General features: G+C 35.9%; 3 protein-coding genes across 7 annotated transcripts in view; 1 reads left to right on the top strand and 2 right to left on the bottom strand.

The window, feature by feature from the left end:
* The window catches only part of LOC124213179 (Regulator of cullins 2), a 50,729-nt gene extending 48,279 nt beyond the window's left edge, over window positions 1–2,450 (bottom strand). The window contains exon 1 of the mRNA XM_046614184.2: window positions 2,150–2,450. Within this exon, the coding sequence (XP_046470140.1) occupies window positions 2,150–2,303 (154 nt within the window). The 5' untranslated portion in view covers window positions 2,304–2,450. The remainder of the gene's footprint in view (window positions 1–2,149) is intronic.
* A 27-nt stretch (window positions 2,451–2,477) lies between these two features.
* On the top strand, window positions 2,478–6,749 carry LOC124213178 (epidermal retinol dehydrogenase 2). 3 transcript variants are annotated; one of them, XM_069133923.1, is made up of 7 exons: window positions 2,478–2,507; window positions 3,603–3,776; window positions 4,130–4,303; window positions 4,783–4,932; window positions 5,185–5,441; window positions 5,552–5,677; window positions 5,830–6,749. In XM_069133923.1, exons 1-7 carry the CDS (start codon window positions 2,493–2,495, stop codon window positions 5,894–5,896), a joined length of 963 nt encoding a protein of 320 aa, XP_068990024.1. In that variant the 5' UTR covers window positions 2,478–2,492; the 3' UTR covers window positions 5,897–6,749. The 3 variants fall into 3 exon arrangements, with proteins under 3 accessions (XP_068990024.1, XP_046470138.1, XP_046470139.1); XM_046614182.1 differs by lacking the exon at window positions 2,478–2,507 and adding an exon at window positions 2,761–2,852; XM_046614183.2 differs by lacking the exon at window positions 2,478–2,507 and adding an exon at window positions 3,075–3,372.
* On the bottom strand, window positions 3,630–13,920 carry Sym (symplekin scaffold protein). Of its 3 annotated transcripts, XR_011176514.1 has the most exons (19): window positions 13,490–13,920; window positions 12,914–13,110; window positions 12,370–12,603; window positions 11,917–12,203; window positions 11,488–11,717; window positions 11,219–11,404; window positions 10,623–11,068; window positions 10,234–10,506; window positions 9,973–10,156; window positions 9,611–9,852; window positions 9,346–9,524; window positions 9,125–9,285; window positions 8,852–8,987; window positions 7,825–8,012; window positions 7,525–7,701; window positions 7,366–7,443; window positions 7,004–7,105; window positions 4,772–4,928; window positions 3,657–3,755 (listed from the first exon to the last, which is right to left on the bottom strand). XR_011176514.1 is itself a non-coding variant. In XM_046614176.2 (18 exons), exons 1-17 carry the CDS (start codon window positions 13,544–13,546, stop codon window positions 7,019–7,021), a joined length of 3,342 nt encoding a protein of 1,113 aa, XP_046470132.1. In that variant the 5' UTR covers window positions 13,547–13,920; the 3' UTR covers window positions 3,630–3,755; window positions 7,004–7,018. The 3 variants fall into 3 exon arrangements, 2 of the variants coding, with proteins under 2 accessions (XP_046470132.1, XP_046470131.1); XM_046614176.2 differs by lacking the exon at window positions 4,772–4,928 and having other exon boundaries at window positions 3,630–3,755; XM_046614175.2 differs by lacking the exons at window positions 3,657–3,755; window positions 4,772–4,928 and having other exon boundaries at window positions 6,853–7,105.
* Between the last annotated feature and the right edge of the window lie 1,030 nt (window positions 13,921–14,950).

Raw genomic sequence — 14,950 nt, 5'->3', positions numbered from 1 at the left:
TCTATATTTTATTGATATATGACGAGATATGGCGTACCATATCAATAGCGGGTAGGAGGATATGTTAGATGAATAAAAGCATGTTTTTCAATTTTTTTTTTTAAATAAAAGTGAAAATGAAAATCATACAGTTTAGAGAATAATAAATGGACTTTGGTTGAATATTGAACGAAAAAATGTCGCACAACTTAGTCAGCTCAATTTTGTTAGGACTCTGCTACCGCAAATTATGCCTACGCGTAAGATTATTCTCGACGATCATGTATGTGACAAAAAAACACACTCATAGTAAAAAGAAATATATTATATTCATTTTCGACGAGCTGAGAAAAAAAACAAGAAAAAGAAACCAAACTAACAAACGTTATTGTGTACATATTTATGTACCTACTCAAAACAAATTTATAGACAACATTTTTGCCCATTCGTTCACGAATAAATAATTTTTAAAAAAGAAAACTCAAATGCTTTACGTGTTTTGTATTTAGCCATATTCATGTCATATATATAATACATCTATATTTTAGTATATTATTATATCCATTATACTGAATCGAATGTCGAATTAGTATTATTACTATACCGACGCTATTGTTATTACTGATATTTCATTCCTGTAATATTATTGTACTCGTTACTTTACTTCGTTTATGTTTATCATGAATAGATACCCAGATAATTCAATCACAAATTTAATCTGAAATAGATGTATAAATACGAAGTAGAAGTGTCGAAGGTTTTCCGATGGATGTATGTGAAAAGCCGAAGTATACAAAGAATGGCGGGCAAACTACGCGCGGATATATAAATAAATACATCATGTATTTATACAAGTTTTTATATTTTTAATAATCACGATCTACTCGCAGATCATAATATAATATTAAACAGCAAACATATTTATGTAGATATTAAGGAATAATATTTTATATACAATAAAATACAACGAGAACAAAAAAGAAAAGAATGTAACATATTCAACCGATCTAACCTTATTTTTTATTAAATTATAATTATAGTTTCCAAATTCAGTTATATACCGACCTCATCTTTATATGAATGATATTTGTGAACCACAACGTTAATAATATTACGGTGATTGAGATATCTTCATCTTTTTTTCAATAAAGAAGACTCTTATTTTATTTATGCTTTATCCGGTGCAACAAGATTTAGGCGTGTGAATAAGTTGTAGAGTTGAAAGAATAAAATTTGGGGGGGTGAACTATTTTATCCGTTACGCATTCTTACTTTTAACTGAATCCTTTTGATGTATCAAATTTACAAACGGCAGTCAATAAGACACATGAAACTTGATAACTTTGATATACTTGTAACCGTTGGAACTTTTGATATCAGTATTAACTATAATTTTCAATTTCTTGGGCGATTTTCGTAAACCAAAAGTTCATTCAAATATGTACCACATACGTACTATTTTCATTCATTCCATACGGCGAGAATTTCAAGGCACTCGCAAATAACTCAACAGCTTAAATCATCGAAAAAAAACTATAGAATGCAGACTTGGCAGATTTGCTCATTTTTAAATTCAAACGTTCAGCCTTTCGGTATTTGAACTCGTACTCAGTGAATATTTTCCAGTAGATACGAAAATAGGAAGAGAAGATATTGCTCCTATCTTTCTCGTACACGTTTTCAAAAAATCGCGATAAGTATTATTGGTGGTCAGGTAATTTTATACGCTTGAAATCAGACGATTCATACTACCTGCAACACCCGTGTACGTTATGTAGCATACGTACAGGCGTTTTTGACAAGCACTGTGTCCCCGTGACATATTCGACAAACTGTACTGATTAGAAACATTTTATGTAAATAACAACTTTGAATAGCAAGTAGACAATTTCGACAACGTACTGCCGCATGCTTTCTCTTCCGAAAATTGTAAAAATTCAGTATACGCTACTCATCAAGTTTCTCACGTTTACGTGCCAAAAGGTCGAGATTGAAGGTTCTGACGTTACAAAACGTTTGGTGGCTTATAATTAATAGATAATCGAATACTGGGACGCTGAATGATCAGAGCGCGTGTGTGAACCGAATAAAATTCACTCCGCCGAAGGAGAACTAGCTGCTAAACTCTTAAGGAAAGGTTAGTTAGGTTATGTTAGGTTATGTCACTCACCCATCACCTGGACCCGGCATATAGCGCAAGTGTCACACTCGACGTCCCAGCTCCACATAGCGACTGCATTCCACTTTTTGAGGGTGAAAAAATTTTCCGTTTTCACATTGTCACCATCTCCACGTTCCACATTATCTTGCACTGATTCCGCCATCGCGCTAGGGTTCCGTTTGAATCGTCTGATCAATAACGTCAACAACAAAACACTTTCCAAACACAACTTCAAAATCTACAAGGTGACTGTACAGCTGCTCTTTTCACTAAACTCAGTCAACACTCTCTACGTCATATCTTCGATCAACGGTTAAGCAAGGGTCATTGGACGGTGGTCATTGGTCCGCACATGCGAAAGTTACAGGTCTGCCGGAAGCCACCATATTTATCGCGATTTTGAAACTTTCTAATGCTTTCGTGAACGTTTTTCGTAATTGTTTACCAAATCTGGGGCAAATTCGACTACCCCGCACTTGACGCTTTCTTTTAATGTGTCCCTTTGCTACAGCATCGCCATCTCATATGTGTGTATGTACTCTACTTTACCGGACACTATCTATAGACAGAGATGGTTTTCCTTAAGGCAACCCTCCATAGATTGAATTATTCATGGTTCACTTTTGCAATTATGGAGCGTATAGAAGGAGGGATATCTTTAGGGTTATAAGTGAGCCGATTTTGGTTGTAAATAATGGTAGCGCTGTTAAACGTAAGTTGCCCCAACTGACTATAATTTAAGATATAATAAGTGTGACTGTAACTACACATTCAATTTCATCACTCAACACTTAGTATCAATCAGCGCTGCGTCGATTATTTTATGGTACCCTTATTTGCATCAACTTTGACCACATTTTGAACGCGGCGCCATTAGATCCCTCCTTCTATACGCTCCCATTTTGCAATATTTTTTGCACAATAGGCATGCGCGTTGTCAGAAAATTCGATCAACGGCATGAGCGGTTGGATTGGAAGTGGTGTAGTGTAATTTTACACCACTAATCACTATGCATCGTTCTCCTTATCAATCGAAGTTCACGGCGGCTTGAATTAAAAGATAAACGCATAATTTTATCATTAAAACTCCGGTCGCCGCTAAGATTAACTCACTGCCAATCGTTACATGGTGGTGCGAGATTTTTAAACGTAAACAAAATCTCATTTTATCATTACGGTATTTTTTTATATCCTTGTTTTCTTCTTTTACGTATCTACTTTTGCCCAAAATGGTAAATAAAAAATGTCACATCAGCATAAGTATTGCTAACACTGAAATAAAAATTGTTCCTTTATCACGCAAAAACAACAGTCTATCCATTTACCAGTTACACATACATTGTTGCAAGTTTTACGAGGTTGTCTGCTTTTTCACAACTTTTGTTCACATTGTTTGCCTGAATTTTTTAATATATAAAAAACTTTAAGGAATACTGGTAAATTCCTCGTTTGTACCTCGCAGGCAAAATCGAAGTACAGAAAGCGACCCACGATGTTGCTACGCATTTATTCTCTGGGCGTATTGGCCCTGGACCTTTGCTCTCTCTGCATCGGAATATGGTTTGCAGTGATTGTTGCCCTGTTCAGAACACTCAGGCCTCCTCCCTTGAAAAGTCTACAAGGAGAAGTTGCTATGGTAAGAAACTATTCGCAAAAAGGAAAAAAGGAAAAAAATCAAAAATAAACAACTAGATAACGACTAAATATTAACCATCGCATTCGCAATCACGTATTCATTTTGGGATTTGTTTCCTAATAATCAATTTTGATCATTAGACATTTGTTTGATAATTTCAAAGATTTATTCTATTTTGTTATTTTTAATCAGACAAAGAGAATTGTCTTTGTTATTCATTATTTCGTGATTTTTAAATAGTTACCAGATTATTAATTGCTCCGCGAAATTTTCCTCTACTGCACCATCAACATTTTCACCAGTCACATAAAATTTATACAAACTCAAACTTCATCAATTTCACTTTTATTCAGGTAATAGGTGCTGGCCGCGGGGTTGGAAGAGAGATAGCTCTTCAACTTTGTCAGCTTGGAGTAACAGTGGCTTGCATTGATATAAATATGGAGACTTGTGAGGCAACTACAAAACGCGCTCGTCAAACGGGTATAGCAAGTTCTTACGTATGCGATGTGACTGACAGGGAACAAGTGTGTAATACTGAAAACATAATAATACAGGGTTCGTACGCTTTTTGGAACCCGAAATTCTCTGACTTTTCGAGGTGTTCCAGCCTCAAAATAGGATTTTTTTCATTAACCTTCCAAGAAATAGCCGCCGATTAATGACAATTTTTTTGCATATTAATACTAATACCTTCAATATTACCTAGTAATTAATTTACTGTCCGACTACTGATTTACAAACAACAGCCAGCGATTTTCAGTAAGAAAAAAACAAAAGGAGGTTTGATATCAGGTAATGTACGTATAAGAACGAGTTTATTTCTTCAAGAAACTTAAAATTCGAGTCTTATTTTCGAAATTCCTCGACTTTTCCCTGCTGTAAGAAACTCCCAGAGTTTTGCCAGTTTTCCAGGTTTTCCCTGTGCGTACGAACTCTGAATGTCATCAATTCCAGAAGTTCAAATGAATTTCAAAAAGATCAAATTTTTTCACCATCATTTCAGGTAGATCATATTGTTGAAAAAGTTAGATCCGAACTAGGTGAAGTTACGATGCTTCTACATTGCTGTGGCGTTCCCAGTCCACGTGCTTTGATTCATGATCCTCCAGAAATTCGCGAAACCATGGATGTCTCGGTACTCAGTCATTTCTGGGTAAGATTTTATTATTTGAAATAAGAGTTGACAAAAAGCCTTACTTTTATTATAGGATTATGAGAACCAATAAATTACTGTACAGGAAAAATAATCTTTCAACTTTCAATCAATGCTTCTCATTAAAAAAAAAACAGCTTCAATTTTTGCAAGATTCAAATATAATTTAAATGCTGAGTTAAAATTGCAGCTCTTTCAAATTCCATTATACTAATTTTAAGTTTTTGCTTAAATGACAAATATTTTTTCCAGCTTCTAGATTCAGTGCTGCCCTGCATGCAACGTATGGGCCGTGGCCACGTTGTGGTTTTATCTTCAGTAGCGGGCCTGTCTGGTGGCGCGAGTCGAGGTGGTAGAGTGCCACTTTCCACGGCCCAATTTGCTGTTCAAGGTTTAGCAGAGTCCCTACACACTGAGCTTAGGCATTCGAATAGTAATATAATGGTCACGCTAATTCACGTATATCCGTTTATCGTCGGTGCCGAAGTTGCTAAGGATATTCGATTCAGGTACGAAACTGAGATGGCAATAATGTTCAAAAATCAGATGTAAGTGACGTTGTTTTTACTTTCCTATTGTGGTTTTAACTGGAAATGAGATTTTATTATTAAAACGTTAGAATTCCGAGTTATTTTGGAACGATGCCAGCCGCGGAAGCTGCCAAACAGATATTGGATGGAGTTCGACGAAATTATGCAGAGTTCAGCGTACCGGGGTATCTTCTCTACCTTGGTCACATTCTCAGGTACGGTAAATTCAATAAGAGCTCTACGTTGTTGAGTTCTTATTGCCTACTTTTCGGAGTAGGCTGCCTACTTTATTAGGTACAGATATACATTGTCTATTATTAGACGATTAAAAACTTGATAACGATTCTTTTTCAATATTTATGTATAGAATACTTCCGAAGAAGGCATCGTTCATGCTGAGAGATCTATTGGACACTGGTGTTGATTTTGCATGATTGAATAACATTCGATTTGTTGAAAAAAAAAAAAATTTATATTACATACATACGTATCTGTGAAATAGTTTCATTTTTATACGCAAATGGGGCTTGAATAATTTTGTAAATATCAACAATATTGCGATTGTTTGTTAGATCCCCGCTTCAATTTTAATCCATGTCTAATTAAGCCCCGTTCTAAATAGCTATAGGACTATACAGACCACATTATGATTTGTATTTATACATTTACTATATTGTACATAATTCAGCGTAATTAGGTTTTAGTCTACTAAAAGACTGACAAGCCATATCCAGTATACTGTAAGAAACTGCAAACTTTGGATATAAATACGCAAATCAAAATTATTTATGAAGCAAAGAATTCATATGCAGATTTATTAACAAAGCAGAGAGGAAAAATGTTAACCAGGTAAAAATTCGGGCAACGAATTTTTCCGGATCTTGTTTTTGTTCCTACTAGTTTTTGTTCTTTCCGTCTGTAATTTGGAATTTTTACTATTCAGAACACTAAAAGTGCGTAAATATAAACTATACTCTTTAAACTTGACTTGCGAATAATTCCAATATCTCCAATATATGTATATACACAGTTTCCAGTGACTTCGCAAACTCTTAATTATAAACATTATTTTCATACATGGAAAATATCTATTTTTTTTTGTGCTTTTATAGATTTATCATCATCTTACTAAATGATAATAGTACTAATAATCTAGTACTTGCCTCGAATAATAAACAATCCAGAATAAACAGCCATGTTTGAATTTCTTGAATGATTGCCACTGTAACTTGAATTTCAAGCTTACCTATATTCACTTTGCAGTCTCATAGTTGATGAAATGTAAACTGATATTTCAAAAACTGTTCTGATTCAGAATGTAGATACTGATAAGATATATTCCTACGGTGAATCCGGTTTCGAGTAAGGAAATCAATCTTATAACAAATCGTTTAGTAACTGATATTTTAGTTTAATTTTAAACAATTCATTGATCATACCTATCTACCTATGTAGAGTATTTTTCCTCCCGCAGTCGGAAATTATTAAAATTGTCGATTGTTTTAGTTTTTTTTTCATACTGAATTTCAGTCAAAACGTACCGTTGGGAAATTTTACTAGTCAAGTCCAGGTGGCGCTGGTTCCGAAGGGTCAGTGTCCATGGGCTCTGATTTGAGTTCTAAGGGGTACTCACCAGGAGGGGCCTAATAAAAATGAAAAACATAATTGTGTGTTCGAATTACATATCACAAGGTTGATTTACACCCCCCAACTGTGCAAAACTCATAAATTTGACAAAAACATATTATCAAAGAAATTTACTTAGAGGAAAAAAGTAAGTTTCTTATTTTCATTATTCCTTAGTATCCGAAATATGAGCTTCCAGGTATAGAGAAAAGTTTGTATTAAATTTTCAAAAATATTATTTAGCAGACAATGAGTTATAATATTTATTGATACTTACAATGTCAAATTCATCCGCAACAACAGGCAACATTTTTCCCTGGATCACATCCATTACAGACTGTGGAATGTGAGCTTTCTAGAAGTGCGAAAAAGACGAAAAAACATAAGTACTCATTTCACTCGAAAGAAGAGAAAAAATAGAAGAAAAAAATTTTACCTGATTCTCGGCAAACGATTCAACATGTGCAAGTAGAGGTGCCTTCAATCCCGGAGACATTTTCAATGCCTCTGCCAATTGGGCAGGCGGTAATTGTAAGATAACTGAAAAACTCTGGGGCTGAGTTCGCTCGCAGCATTTCACGAATCCTTCCCAAACTTTGTGCTGTTTCCAGACCTATTTGACGTCAAGTGAGATTTATAAAAAAAAAAAAAAAAAAAAAAACGGATGAAAAATGAGCGAGATTTTAATTTTAAGAGAGATTGAATAAACAAACTAATTGTCGAAGTTCCATTGTACCTGTTTCAGAATTAATCGTTGTAAAATGTTCATTACAAATCCGCTCAGTCTAGGGTACAAAGCTAGACTTTGAATAACTGTTCGCATCAGAAGCGTCGGCAGGGGCGTCATTTCCATAAGATGCTGCATCACTACTGCCACCGTTTCTTGTGTATAGACTTGTTTCTCAGCAAAGCATAAAGAAGTTGCTGTAATATCCGAATTTTATGCGCACATTTTACTTTGTCACAAGAAGTAACAATTTATTAACAAAAGACCATAATTTCCTGTTTCTTTCTCTCTGTGGATATTAGAGTGGTTCTTATTTTGGAATTTTTCGAAATTCGACTAGCACACCCCCCAAATTAGTTCCAAATAAATAAATAGAAATCTCTCGAAAAGTACAGGTATATCTCAACCCTAAACCCCCTCGCAATCTCTGTGAAGTTTGCCATCTAAAATACACGCGTTTTTACTCAACGTTCACTATACATAAAATTGACTGTGCGACCAACTATTTGTAAAAAATCTATGGGTGTAAGATAGATATCAATTAGCATTGATGCAACTACTTGATAAAAATATCAGCATCATTAATGAAGCATTGTATATCAATTCACCAATTGACCAATTGACAAAAAAATCAAATTCTAATTAAGATCAGCTGACATACAATACTTTAGAGACGATACTGAACGTTTTTATTGAATATTAAAATCAATGCTCAATGATTTCCCACACTACAATTTTTTTGCAAACAATTGATCCTGCGCCGAAACTGTTGTGAAAACATGGTATTTTAAATATCAAACTTAACATCCTTCTGAATGTGAGTTTAGGATTGAAATAGATTTTCGTGCATAGAATGACATTTTTATTTATTTATTTGGAACCAATCTGGGGGATGGCCAGGTCAAAATGCGAAAAAATCCAAAATAAAAACCACTCTAATGGATGGAGTAAATAGTCTCGACACATCTCAATTCCAAGTTTGGAAATGGGATTCACGCATTTGTTGTTTCGAATATCGAAATCAATGAATTCATACCCTTTATGACTGTTTTTAATTCTGCTTTGCTCGTATCTATAGTATGTAAAGCGATGAGAAGTTCTGCTGGCGTTATTGGCGACATGTGTGGTATACCACTGTCATTATTATGGGTTCCAAGGAGTCTATTGAATACCTGCAATGGTATTTATTCGGTTCAATAACAGCTGATAAAGATACCTCAAATTTACACGACCAATATTTACAAGTGACTAAAATACTAGATCACTAAAAATAATTTTCTTGAAAATAATTATCCCTAAAATTATTCACCTCTTTCACGACGATCGGGTTCAACTTGATAAGTTTGGGAAGAGCGGCGATAACTTCTTTTTTAGTCAAGCCGTTAAGAACAGGTATCAAAAATCTAACATCAGACACTCTTGTTTGATAAAGTTCACGTACTTTGGCCACCAGTTCTGCACTAGGCGCGGCTGTAATGACGTAGATAAATGAATAAATAAGCTGTATATCTCTGGAGCAGCAGTACTCACATTTTTCCGTAAGGATATGAATAACTCGCGTAACCAGGGTTTCCGCCCCTTTTGGACAGTTTTCGACAAGGGACAATAGCTGTGGACTACTCATTCCCAAGAGTCTCACCGGTCCTTCAACCAAGCGTAAGATGATACGTTTGACATCAGCTCCCATTGAGGTATAAACCCTGGCGAGTCTTTGGGCAAAAGTTAGAGAATAGTTAGTTTAGGCAAGCAGGACATTTTTATCGAGATCCAAGTGATGAAGACACGTAATACGTACTCGTAAATAAGATCTTGGTGTTCCGACAGTAATGCTAGGTACAATCCTAGACAAGCTCGGGTTGTTGATTCACTCCACTGATCGTCGATCTGCGGCCTTCCTCTATCCTGTCCGAATACAATTTCAGGTGGGTTTGGTAATCGTAGAAAACCTAAATACAGCACTGCATATTCTTCTATCAACTTGGCCAGCTCTGGCCGGCTATATAATTGAACAACAAACTCTATCGCTGCTTCACGAATCTGGAAATATCATGGCACCAGGTAATGGAGATTTTCCAAACAAGCCTGTTGTTAATTATTGCATCAACATTATTTTGACCAATTCTTCCTTCACAAATTGCTAAGAAATAATTGACTCACAGTATTATTTTCATGTCCTGTATGACACAGTAATACATTCAAAAATACTAGCTGCTTTGTCGGTCTCCGAATAACCATTTCCTTGAGTAATTCCAAAGGTGCGAGTCCTCTCGTTTCATCGGACGAGACCAGTTTTAAAGCTTCCACGGCATCTTCTGTGATTAGAGGGGCTTCCAGATACAACCTAAGGCAAATACAATGAAGAACATTGGTCATAATACTCAATGAAAAAAGTTAATTGCATTGTTCTGCATTAATTACCGCGACAACAACACATCTCGATCTTTCCCTGGTACCAAGTCGATTGCAGAAACTAAAGTGCAGAGTAAAAAGTTGTAGGCTTGATGAGGAGCTTCCTGCGGTTTACTCGTCAGTGTTGTACGCCTTTGGAATCCCTGAAGCAAAGCGTACTCCTCATAGAGCCAGCCGAGGGCCAAATCAAGCCGACACCTCATGTCCTCAGTTATATAGCGGAGCACAGCTTCCCTTATGTATGGGTTGAACGTAGCAGCTAGGGTCGTCAATATCTTGGACCTAACACGCGAAAATACATGAACAATAACTTTAATTGGTTCGCTAATTTTTTCAATACGCATTTTCAAACACTTTTCCCAAAAACCGACCACAATTTCTTATAATTCATTACTCACCTGACTGGTGCCACTCCACCGAGTACAGCGATCCTCTCAGCTCCGAGAATTCTGCCTACAGCCATAAGGAGCATTTTCTCTTTAGTCTCTCTTTGAAGAGGTTTTGTAATTTCGGATAGCTTCAGCGTTTTCAAACGATTTTTCGCCATTTTAAGCGACTTTTCGTGTGCCTCCAATGAAGCCTTAGCTTCTTTCTCTTTCTCCCTGTCCTTTTCTCGTTTTCTTTCACGTTTTGCCTCGGCTACAGTGATTGTTGGATTTTTTATTAGGTCTTCCATTACCGCATCTTCCTCTTTCGTTTCTCTCTTAACCCTTTTGGCCTTAGCTTGCTTTATCTGTACGGCTAGTAGCCTGGCGATAGTTTGACGTTGCACGTTGATATCAGTTGTAGACGTCGGCTGATATTCTCGTTGGAACACTGACGTCATTACATCTGGCACCCAAGCCTGCAAATTGCATAGAATTATTATTTTGCATAAAATAGATTAGTTGTACGAGTTCATACAATGAATCCTATCGAAATTTCTTTAAAATAATTTTCATTTGCAATTTCATCTTTAGACCGCACGAAATTTATTTAACTTATTCTAACATACCATACTATCCATAACTAGTTCTGTGGCAATTTCCACACTTAGACGGTCACTGATAAAATTTTCGGAAAGCTCAATCAATTCAGGAGGCTTCACGGATTCAATTTCCATCGGTTGCTGCTCAGGCTCTTCAACTGCAATTGCAGCCTCCAATTTCGCACGTTTGGCTGCAGATGCTGCCGCTGTTTCCTGCAGATTTGAAAAATATCATTTGATTCTTTGTAAACAGAATATTTTTAAGCAAGATGAGGCTCAGTTCCAATTGCAATTACCTGTTGCCGTTTTTTCATCTTACGAATATCCTCGACTTTTGGATAGGCCTTCATGATTTCTTGCTCTCTTGCCCCGAGCTGGTTCAATTGTCTTGCCATCGTTCCTGCGAACTCTATGCTTGCAGGGTGTTTTAGCAATCCCAATAGCGTGAGCTTAAGTTGCTTCTGGACACTCGTTACTTGTGAATCGGACAGCGTTGGTGGTAGATCATGTTGTAGGAGTTGTAAGGCTGGGTACCAAAAATTATTCATCTATTAAGTATTGTTCTTAACCATTTTTGAGCATCAGACTTGTTTCAAAGTTTCAATATAGAAATGCCTAAGGTGTGAATAACTTTGCTAAAAATTCTCGAATTTTCAAGCTCTGCTATCACTACAATACTGCAGCCAAACTGAGAGCAGGAAACTACATACTGAAAAAATACCTACCCTGAATTACTTGACGCATAAACTGAGGCCTAGTTTTAGCAATCAATGCCAAGGACCCCATACAAGTCATCAAATTGACGCTACTAACGTGTGGAGAACCATGAAATTTAATCAACAAATCCATAACATGGTTTGCCTCCTCCTCAAGTTTTCTTCTCCGAGCTATTTTTAGTGTTAATGGAATATCTTCTAAGGAGAAGTCATCCGGCTTTTTTGGAGCGTCAGGATCTGGATATGTTTGCAGCAAAACGACTCCTTCCAGGAACTTTACTGCCTGCGTCCTGATTCTGTAACCAAAATAGTCAGGGTAAAATGATGAAAGAAAAAACAGAATACCTGAAAGACATGTGCAGCCTCATGTTTTACAATTTTTATCAGCATATATTCTTTGGCAGCATCTAATGAACATAAGATATGGAAAATAAAATAAGAAAAATTTTTGTTTCTGTTTACCCATCATTGTCACTGTCGATCATATTTATTATCGCAACCTTCAGATTGCTCAGCTGTGTCCAAGCGAGTTCCATGTCTGTTGTAATAATCGCAACACTTGATATCCATTTCAATGTTGCCCTAAGAATTCTTCCCGCTGCTCTAAGCGCCCGTTTGATCACAGCTGATGCATCATCTCCAACTAATCTTGCAAGTGTTTGGACTAATCGAGGAATCAGGTCAGGTTGTTTACACCTACGATGGTCAAAGCACGGTTAAAAAATATTTTTGTAAATTTAATTCTTATATGTTTCAGCCAGTTTAAGGTAACAGCAGCAGAAATTGAAGCTTTAATTGTAAATTCTAGGCTTCCTCATGTAAAGATAACAATCAATGCATAATTAATAAGCAAAGGATAATTGTAATGAACAATCTATTATAAAGTCTGGTATTAGTACTCATTCTTTTCATTGAGACAATCACTGAGTATTCCAATAATGTTTAAAAACTCGAATAGACTAAAATCCTGACTTATGAATGATAATAAAAGGTGAGTTGCAAGTACCCAGCTTCTTCCAAAAATCCTGCGATAAGTTTTCTAACTTCGCTACTCCTATCTAAAGAGAATTGCAACGTTTCGTCCAAGTATAGATCCAGCAACTTTGGTTCCTTGTGTATCAAAAACTCATTAACTTTGGCCAAATTGGTTAATTTTACGGATTCGCTTGTGCTCATAGAAGCATCATTAAGCCATTCTACGACCTGCAAGATTGTAGTAATTACAAATTAGTACATGTATTCCATTTTTTTTTTTTTTCGACTTTCTTTTACATGCTTTTTTCGCATGGTCATTACAGGAACCTTTTGAATAAATTTTAGAATCATTCATGTATAGACTATTTAAGCTGCGCTCAGTATTTATATCCGATTCCGCGATTACCTCGAAACGCGTTGCAAGAGTAGCGTCGCGTTTAGAGGTAATGGAAGAATCAGATGTAAGTAACTAAATGCATTATTAGTGGAACTGATAAATAAGCGAGTGATAATACTTCGAAGTACTAAAATATTTGTGTTCTTTTCTAGGTTCTTTTTTTTTGTTTGTTTACTTGTATCGTGTCAAAATTTAGGTTATGTCACTGACCAAGTCGCTCGAGCCCTTTTTTTCAGACTCTTGTCTTCTGTGTAAGCGTGGGTCCATTGTATTTGCGAATTGACAAGTTTATGGGACGCGATGACTTGCTGATTGAATGCGAAAAATTGGCGACGATAATAAAATGTAATATATGTGGGTGTATCCTACATATGTTTGATTATGTTTCGTTTATATACAATTCGCTGAGTCTCCGATACGTCAAAAACTTGTAATAGTTGGGTACATGATTTTTGAATTCTAGAATAAATATGATTTTGTACGTTAATGAGTAAGAATAAATATTCCCATTTGATTCGGTAATTTTGTCTGCAAAGTGATCTTAATGCAAATATAATGTAACGCGATTTTTTAATATGCTATTTAGCAATTTATGGTGCTATTGAGTTCCGTCTAACAGTCCGTCTACGCCATATTGGCCAATTACAATATTGGCAATCTTTTCACGCCATGAACAATGAAACGTGATTGAAGATATACAAGTCCTACCTTGGAATCGCAACTCAATCCGGCAAGCGGTCGGTACATAAGGACGACAGGAACTGATGTTACCATCGTGCACCGCGTGTGCCCAGATAATGCAGAGTCGAATATTATTATGCCTTTGAAACGACGAACGGGAACAGACTGTAATTTTCATAAAACCTCATATGGACGTCGTTTACTTTTCAACTACGCAAATTCATTTGGGCCAAATTCAGCAATGTCAATCTAACTCCATCGGTTCGATAAAAATAATGTTATCTAAATAGACGCACAATAAACATGCACCCGGTTTACTGTTAACAGAGTTAGAAACCTTTTCTTGATGCAAAGGATGGGAGACATAGTCGAAGACCCGAAGAAGTGAATCAACGGATCAAGATATACAGTTGTTCCTACATCTACCTTATGTAATTTGTGTACATATGTTTAATACTAGACTTGTAGCGTTAACTGAGGATAATAATATCTATCTTCAGGCACCGCTCATATCTTCATTCCGAAAGAATGATGCAGCTGACATGTAAAAATAATTCCTTAACTGACGTTACATTTCGTGGTTTTTAAAAAATACAGTTTATTTGCAGTGGAAATCCTAGACCTTTCTATGCAGAAGTACTACTTGAAAATATTTTTCAGAATTTAAGTAAGACTAGATTGTTACTAATGTATGAGTCCATGCTTTAACAACCCCGATGAAAGTCAGAAAATCATTATCACAAAAGTATTAAATAAAATATATAAAGATGATCAAGGTTCCTTTCTTCAACTTCTACTCATATTAGCTGGTTGGATTGTCATTCCGTCCGCTGACCCACAAACTAGATTGTTCAGAAATTTATTATCAAGTGGCCCAGATTATAATTACGCATATCTGTCCACTTTATTATATATTTATGGCAGTGCCCGTGTTGATTATTAGGATTTTCGAGTTTGAGAATATTTATTTCCGAAAAAGTCAATACTATT

The sequence above is a fragment of the Neodiprion pinetum genome, chromosome 2 (assembly GCF_021155775.2).
Source record: "Neodiprion pinetum isolate iyNeoPine1 chromosome 2, iyNeoPine1.2, whole genome shotgun sequence".
NCBI lineage: Eukaryota > Metazoa > Arthropoda > Insecta > Hymenoptera > Diprionidae > Neodiprion > Neodiprion pinetum.
The sequence above is the reverse complement of the archived record's forward strand: the minus strand, read 5'-3'. Positions and strand labels throughout refer to the sequence as shown.